At 42.6% G+C, this 12,465-nt stretch overlaps 1 protein-coding gene across 2 annotated transcripts in view; it reads left to right on the plus strand.

The window, feature by feature from the left end:
• The first annotated feature begins 8,040 nt into the window (after positions 1 to 8,040).
• PARD3B (par-3 family cell polarity regulator beta) overlaps positions 8,041 to 12,465 on the plus strand; it is a 1,049,764-nt gene continuing 1,045,339 nt past the window's right edge. For both annotated transcript variants that reach the window (XM_081242115.1, XM_081242116.1), the window contains exon 1: positions 8,041 to 8,243. In XM_081242115.1, coding sequence (XP_081098241.1) covers positions 8,124 to 8,243 — 120 coding nt within the window. In that variant the 5' untranslated portion in view covers positions 8,041 to 8,123. The remainder of the gene's footprint in view (positions 8,244 to 12,465) is intronic.

The following is a 12,465-nucleotide window of genomic DNA, read 5'->3' on the forward strand; positions in this document are numbered from 1 at the left end:
CCTGTGTAATCAAAGCTAAACAAAACTATTAATTTGAGTCTGATGACTGAGCAAGAGTAGGGATTTTTTTATTTCTTAAATGATGGAAATTAATAGTTACTTTGGCAATCAGGGAAAGCCTATACATTTCACTGTTAAAATGTCGAAGTACTTTCTCTTGAGAAAAGCATGGCTTTAGCTTAGGTTGGGAAAAATGTATTCTCATAAATATATCAAATTGAATTGAGAATATTATTAGCACATTTCCTAAATCTAAAATATTTGTGAGACTTAAAATGTCTATTTATGAAATACTGTAGAAGCTCGCCAGGAAAGACCTTCTAGGCCAGTCATTTTGTTTGTTCCCAAATATTTCCCTGCAAGTGTGAGACAGTAGTGGAAGCAAGGAGGGTGGGAGAAAGGAATCCTGGGGTATGGATAGCCCCCCCGCCCCCGCCCGTCTCTCTCTCCTCTGGCTGTGTTTTCATGACACAGCTTCTTATAGTTCCAGATCACCCCTGGACAGCCCCTGTCTCTGAGCCCCCCGCTTCTGCCAGGCAGTCCCTGCTATGCTTTTAGTTCCTGCCAGGCTGCCCAGCTTCTGGGTTCTGCTAACACTACTTCCTCCCTGCATCCAGCCAATCCTAGAGAAAGCAGCAGCTTCCTGCTGTGGGGAATGTCTAAGTTGCCTTGCACTTCCTTTTTGGTTTTTCAGCACTTCCATCAACAGTGTAATTAACTTCTTGCATTCAGTTCCCTCTGCTTGAGATGTCTGTTTTTAATTTGCCTGACTGGACCCTGAGTCATGTGGCACCCTCTGTTTCCCATGCGTGGAATAGTAGTAGGGCTGGACATTAAGCAATCGCAGAGTCCACTACTTTGTATAAACACATGTACAGGTGGGGATATTCTACAACTATGTACATACATGATGTTTCACTTCAATATAGTTTTATGCAATTGACTCCAACATTCTTCTTTTGGAGTCTTCCCAAATTTTAGTTACTTTCTACTCTGATTTTTATACATGAAGATGTCAGAATAATAACAATCAAATGCTATTTTATGGATATTACATGTTTGATCAAGCACCAAGAGGATATTTCTTTGGTGAAACAGATCCAAACTCCTTTGTCTATATCTCACAGCTCTCCCTCAATTATTTCCCTCAATCATTTCCTTCTTCCCATATCTTTATAGCGTTGTATCCTATGTTGTGCTATCTGTTCCAGTCAAACTATCTTGCCTTCCATTTGTAACATTCAATTTCCTGTTCTCATCATTGTGTCTTCACTAGGGCAGCAGCACCCTTTCTTATCATATCTTTGACGGTGATAATACTTTATACATATGATAAAATAGTAACTTGTAATTAATGATGCATCATCATACACATGTGTAACTTCTCTGCATCTCTCTCTTCTTCAATATTGGCATTCTCCAGGATTCTAGTCCAAGTCCTATGCCTTTTCTTTTTAGACTCCTTTTTTTGGATGATCTCCATTCGGATGAGTTCACCTCCAAATCTACGGCCCCTAAATCTAAATCTCTAGTCCCCAGATTCTCTCCTGACCTTGAAACCTTACATTTCCAGATAACTAAACACTTCTACCTGATTCCCTTGCAGGCACATCAAACTCAAAATGTCCCAGACTGAATGTACTCTTCTTTTCCCACAATCCACAGTCCTCCCCCAGCCTTTTCAAGATTCTCTAGCTTTAATTAATAATGTCACCTCTTAACTAGAAACCTGACTCTTTCTGGACTCCTCCTAAAAGCCTGCCGGCTTTGATCTGTCACACATCCTGAAAGATCTCTCGAATCTGCCCTTCCTCATCATCTTTATCACCTGAGTCACTTTGTAGACAATCTCTTCAACCTCCTTCCCTGCCTCTCTCTCCTGGCTCATTAATGCTCCAACCAAACTGGCTTTCTCTTAATTCCTATAACACAGCAGTCTCCGTTTTATCTCAGGAATATTTGCATTTGCTATTCCTTTTTTCTCCAGGTTCTTCACAAAGTCCTGTTTTCTCTTGTTTATCCGGTCTAAACAGGTTCTCTCTTACCTCATTGTTCCCTATCACGCAGTCTGTTGTTTATACCCTTCATTACACCTTATCACAATTTGCAAATATTTTGTTCATTTGGCTAGTCATTTATCATCTGTCTTCCTCACTAGAGTCTAAGCTTTGTGATCACTTTGTGCTCAGCAGATTATAGGTGTTGAGTAAATACTGTTGCACAAAGAAATGAATGATTGAATGAATGAACTAAGCAGGGCTTCTGTCTCTCTCCTAGGTCCCCTGTATTCTTCCAAGCACAAATCCAATCATGTCACTGTCCTGCTTAAAATCCTTTGATGGTTTTCTATTTTCTGTAACAGTCATCTTAACACTCAGCAACTCTTTTTGAGATTTACAATTGCGGCAAGGACAAGGGTTCAGAATCTTTAGTTTAAATGGAAACTTTAGGAACAGACAAAAAATGAGCTCCTTCCCATTACCTTCTGGGCCAAAGAAAGTTCAACACCTTAAGCCAATGTTGGTCATATCTCTTGTTCTACATTTCATTACCAGGAGGCAGGGAAGTAAAGAGCAATGGACTATGAACCAGAGGATCTGGGTCCTGAATTTGGTTGGTCACCTGACCTTTCCAGGCTTTTGTTTCCTCATCTATAAAATGAGGAAATTGTACAAATAATCTCCAAGGCCCCTTTCAGCTCTGTACTTCTGTGATTCTCAGGGACTCGACTATTATGTCCCAGGATTATTTTATGAGCATCGAGTTAAATAATATGTAGATTGTGACATACAATACAAATCTTATTATTTTTGCTATGAGTATGACACCCTCATTACAAAGCAAGTAATACCTGGGCTTTAGAAATTGTTGACAATGATGATCATTGATTTATTTGATTTATTTCTTTTCAAGTATCATTTATTATTGTTTGGAAGTAGTTTCAAGCCCAGTGAAAATAAGTGGCATTTAGAAATGTTAGTAAATAGAATAAAAGGTGGAGGAGGGCAATACATTTCATCTTCTATGTGCCGGGTGCTTTATGTATGCTATACCTTAAAATAGGATTATCATCCCATTTCGTAAAGGAGCACAGTGGAGACTGCCAAAGATTACATAGGGGGTAAGTGGCAGAGTACTTTGGAACACAGGTCTGTCTAGCTCCAGTCTACTAGTTCTGCCTGTATTCTTTTTACGCACTGAAGCATCTGGTGCCAAATCTCAGCTCTTTCTCTACCTTCTGTCAATTACACAAACACCAACTCACTTCTCGAAGTCAAGGGATATAAATGGGGGGTGGGGGAGAAGGAGGCCTTAGGTAAAGGGAGTAAGATTGCAAAGAAAAGTCTTGATTGCAAGCTCTCCTCAGTTCAGGATCTTTCCTTGGATAACCGAGCTTGTTTGAGAGCACCCTTGACCATTGCCTTTGGCCTCCGTCTAACTCTCTCACAGAAGCCTAGTGGTGAGAGGACCCGGGGCTACTCTGAGTAGAACCTACTTCTAGTGGTCGGCATTCATGGACCCTAATATGCTTCAGAGGAAGAGATCACACCACGAGGAAAATCCTCTAATGATCAGCTCTCAATGCAACATCATTGGAACAGTTTCCTTGCTTTGTGTTGGTTTGTTTGTTTTTAAAAGAGGCACTCATTTCATGATTCAGGATGAAAAGGATTTATGTCCTTTTAAGAAAACATAGATCGAAGTAGGATACTAATCTTCATAGGGTAGAATTCAGTATAAGGAGGGGTGGTCTAGGGGAAACATTATGGAGACTTACGAGTCTTACTTACAGAATAGGCATAACTAAGAACCTTTCAAAAAGCTGCTAACCCACAACACTCTTTTCAGGGTGTAAAATATTTATGTTATAAGGAGACCTATAGAAACAGTCAACAAATGAATGCCGTAAGGCATTTAGAGACAAACATCTCTTAAGAAAAGCTTATTCTTGCTAAGCTAAAGAAAATAAGCCAAACTCTTTGCTTTTAAATATGGAAGGAAAGAATGAAAAATCATACCCATTTTTCTCTTATGCTGTCACTCTGGCACCTGCTTTCATAAGGAAGCTAAGAACATAATCTATTATACTAATTGTTCCAAAGGTCTTAGAAAAAAGATTATCTCCAATTCAATTAATTTTTTTGTGATAAATAGTGCTTGTTATAAATAATTCCTTGAAAGATAAAAATATTTTCTTTCTTAATAGTGCAAAACATCAAAATGGATGACTGGTCAACTATATATTAAAAATTATCATTCTTTCTTCAATATACACCCAATGGTACCTGACATTTTAGTTATCCTTTCCATAACACAGAGCAGTTTATTAATATCGGTCAGTATTGTTGTTACCTGCATAACACATTTTCACAGGCTACTCCAAAGCATGCTAAGCTGTTGGATAACAAATGGGAAAATATCACACCACAGGCAATATTTACCTATCCAACAGGCAAAACAAGAAAATGGAGCCCAGGCCTAGAATCCTCTAGTGTTACTCAATCAAGGCAAATTATTGTCTTCTGCCCAGGAGGTCCCACGGGGCATGAAATACTAACTTAGGAATTTGCTGGGCCTGATTGTCTGTGTGTTGCAACCATGTTCTTTTCTATCACTTCTTAATATATGATAAATTGTTTCTGTGTATGCTGTGATAAGGTTGAATAACAAATTAAATCTGGCTATTTAATAAACATGAAATGTAAACGCTAAACTCTTTTTATAATACTAGCTTGGGTCATTAACATTTACGCCATAGTGTGCAGGACTGTACAATGCCTTGTTCATATCTGTGCCCACCTTCATCTGTTCCTCATCTCACACCTCACAACCTCTGCTGCATTCACGAGACCTGATTCCACTCTTTCTGTGAGTGGGATTTGGAGAGCCTGGGTGTTCTTCGTGGTTCACTTGGGGCTTCTCAAAGCCAGGACAGTGGGTCTGGGCTCTGGGTATTGGGGAGGGGCTAAAGCTGGGCCAAGAGGAACTTTGTGATGTGAAGAAGAGCAGGAGCTATTCATTAGCTGAGCAGAAGAAGAGGAGTCTGGAGCAAGTGTGAAGAAGAAGAAGAAGAAGAAAAAAAAGCCATGAAGCATAAAGAATGGTAACATGCAAGTTTATCGCATCAGCTAAAAATTTTTGCTCTGTACCATTCTACATGTCCATATAATACCCAATATTAAAAGTGTCACATATGAATGCCCTGCATTAGTATTTGTTTGCCCTGCTCATTTGGTACTTCCCATGTAAGATCAGCATAGCCATTACTATGAAGATTCTGGAGTCAGATACCCTGGGTTTTAATCTGGTCTCCACTACTTTCTAAGAAATGTGGTCTTAACCTTCCTTGGCCTCAGTTCCCTCATCTCTAAAAGGAAGATAACAAAAGCATCTCTCTTATAAGGTTATTGCAAAGGAAAATAAGATGTAGATACATATGATGCATACATATACATGTATGCATATATATGTACATATGTAATAGCTATCTATATCTATCTATCTTCACCTAGAACAGTGCCTAGCATGTATCTAAGTCAATAATGTTCAGCAGAATGATCACATTCATTGTTGTTTTGTAGTTTCTATTTAACTTCTCACATCTGTAGGCCTTGTCACCTCTACTATCTATAAGACTTTTTTTTTTTTTTTTTTTTTGCGGTATGCGGGCCTCTCACTGTTGTGGCCTCTCCCGTCGCGGAGCACAGGCTCTGGACGTGCAGGCCCAGCGGCCATGGCTCACGGGCCCAGCCGCTCCGCGGCACATGGGATCCCCCCAGACCGGGGCACGAACCCGTATCCCCTGCATCGGCAGGCGGACTCTCAACCACTGCGCCACCAGGGAGGCCCTATAAGACTTTTGAGGGTGGGAAGTAATCTTATATTTTGTCATGGCTAAATGTTCTTTTTTTTTGTCTCATCTGTTGGCGTTCACCATTCCCCTGTTCTTAGTCCATATGATTTAGTGGCAAGTGAATCAGGCGTGGCCAATAAATGCTGCATTCCTCTCGCTGGAGAGAGGGTATGTGACTTAAGCTTGGATATGCAAGTCCTCACCAGGAAAAGGCTCATTGATGTCTGAGATGGCTGGCTTTAAGGCTGTGTAAACCTGAAACACTGGGGGTGGCCATCTTTGCCTCCTTTGGGGAGAGCTTTTCTGAGAATGGAGACAACACGGAGGAACACAGAGCCAACAGATGGAGAGAGACGCCTCTTGAGAACATTGTTTGAGTTTCTGGATTCACTGTTGCCTCAAAGGAGTGCTCTTTGGCTTTTCTGATTTTATAAGGAAATAGATTCTGTCTTTAGTTTATTTAAATTAGTTTGTATTGGATTTGCAACCAAATTAATACTAATATACATCTTTTTCAAATCAAATTCTTGGTCCACATGATTTTCTTTGATGCCATTGACCTTATATAAGGCCCTGTACATAGAAGACCATGTATGTGTGTGTATATATATATATATATACACACACATATATATATGGCATGTATGAATGAATTAAAAAAATTTAAAAGTGAAAGCCCATGAATCCATAAATTTAATCTCCTGTGCTTTATTATACTGCCCTAGGCGATTCAAGTTCAATTTAAGTGCATCTTGACATTGGAACAAATCTCTTTTTTAGAGAAATACATGATGTAGCCCTGAGGAACTTGTTGAATGAGCTGGATTGCGAAGAAAACTGTGTGGGGAGACCAGGGATTCAGCGTTGGAAGAACCGAGTTCCTCCTAGCATAACTAACTCCATAGTCAGCTCATTCCCTTAACCCCCCTGGGTACTGTTCTTCACGATAAAACGGGAAGAATAATACAGGGTTATTGTTAGGCTCAAAGGAGCTCATTCATGTGTGAGCTAAAAATGGTACAGATATTATTTGTTTATTCCCCCCCCAGATATGCCAATTTCAATTGGTGATGGATACACACCTGCCAAATCATGAGCCTAAACGTGTTGCAAAAAAATTTTTTTTCCTAGTCAAACGCACAACAGGAAGCACATTTCAGAAGGATACATGTGAACATACGCCATCATATCTGGGTCTGGGATGTGACCTCTGGGGGGAAAACTGAGTGTTCTCCGTAAAAGGAACCGTTTCCACTGCCACGTTGCCTCCAAGAATCCCTTCATTTTTACCATCAAAGAGCTTCAGAGGGCAGATGCGACGCTGTGCTTCAGACTAAGTTCCTAACAGGCCCTTTGGCCACCCTAGCAGCTCAGTACCTGTGAGCCTTCACGCCTCGGGGTGATTCTGGTGGGCGTGGCGAGAAGCACCTGCTCCTGGGCTCTCCAAGAATCTTACTCCAATCCCCTCGTTTTAAGGGTGTAGCTCTGCTGTCTCCCAGCTATTCCCTCGAGTGTGCTTTATGAGATCCGGTTTCAATCCCCCGGTGAGGTGCTCTGAGGTCCCGTTACAATTCCCTAGAGCTCCATGTGTGTGCGGGAGGGACAGAGCCAGGGAGAGACCGAGGGAGGGGACGAAGTCTCCGGGCTCCGGTTACCGCCCCGCACGGCCCCCGCCCCGAACCGCCGAGTGCACTGCGCGGCCCAGGGAGCGCCGCGGCCCCTTTAAGAGCCGGGCCCAGGCCGGCCCTGGGGCCGCGGGAGCCCAGAGCGAGGCGCGCCGCGGAGGAGTTGGGATCCGGCGCAAAAGTTTCCTCCCAACTCCGGCCCCGCGAGCCGCCGCCGCCGCCCACTCCAGCCCGGGGCCTGGGGCCGGCCCCGCCGCCGGCGCCGCCAGGGCCAGGGCCAGGGCCAGGGCCGGGCCGGCAGTTTCGCTTTGGCGGGCGGGGAGCAGTCGCCTGGGCCGGGCCCGCGCCGGAGCAGGAGCGGGAGGAGCAGCCGGGCCCCTGGACCGCGGCGTCCCCGGCCCCCCGCCACCTGGGAGGTAGCCATCCTCGCTGCCGCCTCCCCTCCGATTCCCGCCTGCCGGCGGCCGCCTGCCCGGGGCGAAGGGGCTCTGCCGCGAGCCCCCGGCCCTGAGGGGCGCCGGGGAGAGGCGCCCCGGGGTCTCTGTGCCCGCCCGCGCCCGGCGGCCCCCGAGAGTGGGGCCGCGCCCGCCGGCCCAGACACCTGTTCGGCCCGGCCCGGCCCGGCGTGGTCGCCGGGGGCCAGGATGAAAGTGACCGTGTGCTTCGGCAGGACCGGCATCGTGGTGCCCTGCAAGGAGGGCCAGCTGCGCGTCCGGGAGCTCACGCAGCAGGCGCTGCAGCGGTACCTGAAGACCCGGGAGAAGGTGGGCGCGGCGCGGGGAGAGCGCGGGAGGGGCGGAGGAGGGGGCGCGGCTGCGGGCGGGCTCCCCTGGAGCGCTCCGCGGCCTCGGCACCTGCCAGGTGCCCCGAGGACAGGGTGGCGACGCTCGGGGCATGCAGAGCACCTGGGCGATCTGATTTGTCAGGACCTGTGGCCGCAACTTCTGGATGTTGCTAATATAACTGACCTGGGCGTTTATGGGCGTTTGTGGGCCTTGCTTGTCCAAGGGTGGCGCGGGTACCTCAGCATCAGAATCACTCGGGGGCTCTTTAGAAAGGCACCGTCTGGTGACGCAGTCCAAGCCCACGGCCTCAGAGTCTGCTTTTCAACAAGCTCCCAGGTGATTGCACTGGCCACTGAAGTTTGACAAGCACTGCTTTAGAAGTTGTTTGAGCAAACAGATCTCAAGGGAACGCTTGAAGGTGCTGCTCACCTCAGGTGTGCTTTTCGACCTGCTAAGGCCCGCCCTACGTCTACTCATTGGGTTAGAAAGTTGATTGGTTCAAGTATCAGATACTCGGAAGTTATAACTGATGGAGCCCTTGGAATTTCAGCCCCGTGAGCTGGCTTCCCTCAATGACTAAGGCAGGAGCTTAGGTGGAAGGATGCTGTGTGCTTACACCAACCAGTCTGCACTTTGCTATTTTTACTTTAACACCCCACAGTCTATCAACATTTACTAAGTGTGTGGGCTGTGTCAGGTCCAGGGTGACTATTGAAATGATGACAAAGAGTGTCCCCAGCTCTGTCCCTGAAGTCAGGAGCAAGTGAAAATTAAGTGGAACTCTGGAAGAGTGTTTTTAAGTGGGCAATGCACGCTTAAATGTTCAGAAGACCTAGCTGGCCTCTGGAACTCATATTGTAGTTTTGGGTAACATGCTGGGCCTCTGTTTCTTCTTTAATGGAAATTTTAAATGAAGGCATCCAAGAGCATCTTTTTATTTTTTTGAATCCTCAAATGGGATACCTTGTTTGCCCCAAATCCTCCTCAAACAGGACAAGTCATAAACACTTGCTTTAGAGGCCAATGGTTCTCTTAATATTTGTTCTCGTGCTGTGAGAACTGTCGAAATAGTGTGTTGGCCAATTTCGAGAATGGAAAGATGAATTTCTTTTGATGTCTTTTAGGTTATGCAAGGCATAAAAGTCATTGTGTTTCTTCTAAATATATACTTGAGGTCTTTAAGAAAATGTCCTGCACCTCTGTGCCTCCACTAAGAATTATTATATAGGAAAAAATTCCACCCTGGATAAATACATGTGTATGTTGCCTTGAACAGCCAAGAGTTGGAGAAGAGCATAGTGAATGATCTGTTAAAATCTAAAATATAATCTCAAAAGCTGGACTCTTTACTAATGGAATTGAGGCAGAGAGAGAAAATAATCAAAGTGGCCTGTATAACTATATGAGTATTTACCCAATGGTTTTTCTTCCATTGTTACAGTAGTGTGCTGATTATATTGTGTAATTCAGTTGAAAACTGAGATTTACGCAAGTAACCAGTTGTCCTTGAAATCATATTTCCCTAACTTCTGAAAGTAAGCTAAGGTTAAACCTAACTGTTATTCTAGGCAAATTATTAAAGTAGATCTCATTGAAGGATTGCTTTATTGAGATGATAAATTTATTTTTATTTTAAATTATTATTAAAAATAATTTATCTCTAAATATTTAGAAGTTTAATACTTGGAGCTGTCCAAGTAATAGAAGTAGGCTATAAGCTTATAAATAACACATGGGGAACTAACTGTATGATATTTAAGGCATTGTAATTTGATCTTAAAAGGTGTTAAAAAGCTATTGATATTCTGGACTGAAAGCATAACTTATAATATCACATATCCCATAATATAATTGTATTGATCAGTTTACTGTTATTACCAGACATTACATTTTTCTGTGTTTACATTTATATATTAGTGAATGTGACATTTAAAGGCCACCTGCAACTTAAAAATTCTCCCTCCCTTCTTCGGCTTTTTAAATCTCAATTTAATAACTGGCAAGTGATAGTTTTCCTTCCCAAAATATTCCTCTCTCATAGTTTCATTTTAAATAGCATTGTAATCATAACAAGGCTTAACTAATATTAAATGGTATTCCTAATGGAACTAAAATGTCAAGAAATACTCTGATAAATTCCATGCTTTTATCCACTGAATTTAGAAAATGATGGGAAAAGACCAGAAATGTCAAAATTCAATTTGGAAAACAGTTTGGCATAAATTCAATGTCTTTAAATAGGTGAAAGATTTAAAAGGCTTGTTTCCCTGGACAGCAAGGTTTTAAGCCCTTACTCAGTAGTAATAACACAACAACAAACATGAATTGTGCTTACTTGGTGCAGGCACTGTTCTAGGTGCCTTACATATATTAAATGACTGACTCCATGAGCTAGGTACTAATATCCCCATTTTACAGATGGGGGAAATAGAAACACAGAACTATGACTAGTGCATGGTAGAATTGGGATTTGAACCCAGGAACTGTGTCTCCAGGTCCTTACTCTCAGTCATGAATACACAGGCTAGTAGGTCATTATGCAGTGTAATTTATCTATCTTATTTATTGTTTTAGAGTTTGTTTTAAAAAGACAAATCCACCTACAAACTGCTGCAGTAACCTATCAACCTAATGATAGCAGTTGTGTTTCTTGCAAAGGGATGGGACATCCACAAACTCCTCTTGATTTTATCTTTTACAGTATAGGTCTCTATGTTATAGGGAGAAGTCTAATTTCTGTGACAAGTATTGCAGGATTTGTGTCAAGTATGTAGGATCTTCCTCAGTCTGATTACAAATTGAAAAATTGGGTAAGATCTCTGAGATACACAGGTAGAGAGGTAAAGAGGTGAAGAAACAAGTTTAGCGGGAACATGAATGTAAATTAAGCCCGTTTCTTCCGGGGCCCTGAATAATTTAGACGGGAGAAAGGCAGATGTCAAGATTGAGGATAGAGTTGAGGTTTGTACACTTTGAAAGGTAAGTGAAGCCCAAGGAAGCCATTCTGGATTTTGTGTGCAGCAGCAGAGAAGTAGCCACCTCCAACTGAGAAGAAACAAAGGAAACTGGTATTTGTGGAATGTGGGGAGCCAGCTAAATCAGCATCAGATAAGGCCAGCAGTAGGTAAGATGCTGAAGAGACGGAGGGAGCTTTGGGGAAGGCTTTAATTATATTCTGAAATCTGGGACTTTGAGGTTCCTGTGGCTTCCCCCTCCCTGACATTTGATGAACTCTACTGGTGAGGTGACTTGACCAAGGGGCAAGAATTATGGGGTTGCTTGTCTTTGGATCCTGGTAGTTTGTCATTGTCCAAGGCTCTAAATCCAGTTCAGTTAAGTAGTTAGTGGAGAGGAGATTGTCTTAAGCAGTCAAGGTGGGGATCATTGAATAATTAGTTAATTAATCATCAAAATTACATGTCACAGGTGAATGGGTAATTGAGCCATATCCTGCAGGGCTCTCAACCCTGGCTGATCATTAGTTACCTCTAATTTTAACATTTAACATTTTAAATAATACAAATGCCTGAGTCCCTTTCTCCAAGATCCTCATTCAGTGGGTTTGGAGTGGAGCCTGGGCATAGGTATTTTTTAAAAAAAAAAAGTCTAGATGATACAAATGCCCAGCCAGGATTGAGAGCCACTAATCTACTACCACTAATCTTTTGGCATCACTGAACTAATTTGATTTTTAAACTCATCTGATGGCAGATCCTATGTCTTAGACACCTACGGACCAACCTGTTATTAGCAACTGTCTTTCCACTCCTATGCTGAATGAATTCTCACAGCAGGTGCTCAAATAACTTATTAAATTGAACATTCATTTTATATGTAAGTAAATAAGGGAAAGATTTGTTTAGTAACAAAAGTGTAAATGAGTGTATAGTGTGTGTGTGAGTTCAGGAGTTGAATGAGATAATATGAACGTTGGGTTCATGGGGTAGTGGGTATGATGGAATTTTTAAGAAGATTTGCGGATCTGTATGTATGAGGATAGTTTTTTTTTTTTAAGTAAAGAAACATCTGATTGACTTTCAAAATGAATCTCTTCTGTATTCAGATATTTGGAATAATTTGTTTGTTTTACAAGTTGAGATCAGCTTCGTGGATCTGAATTAAGAGCAATTATCTTTATTGATTAATTGTGAGATCAATCTAAGAATCTGTGCAGTAACAAGAATCTGGTATGATATCGTAT

This window comes from Mesoplodon bidens (genome assembly GCF_964165515.1).
Source record: "Mesoplodon bidens genome assembly, chromosome: 8".
Classification (NCBI taxonomy): Eukaryota; Metazoa; Chordata; class Mammalia; order Artiodactyla; family Ziphiidae; genus Mesoplodon; species Mesoplodon bidens.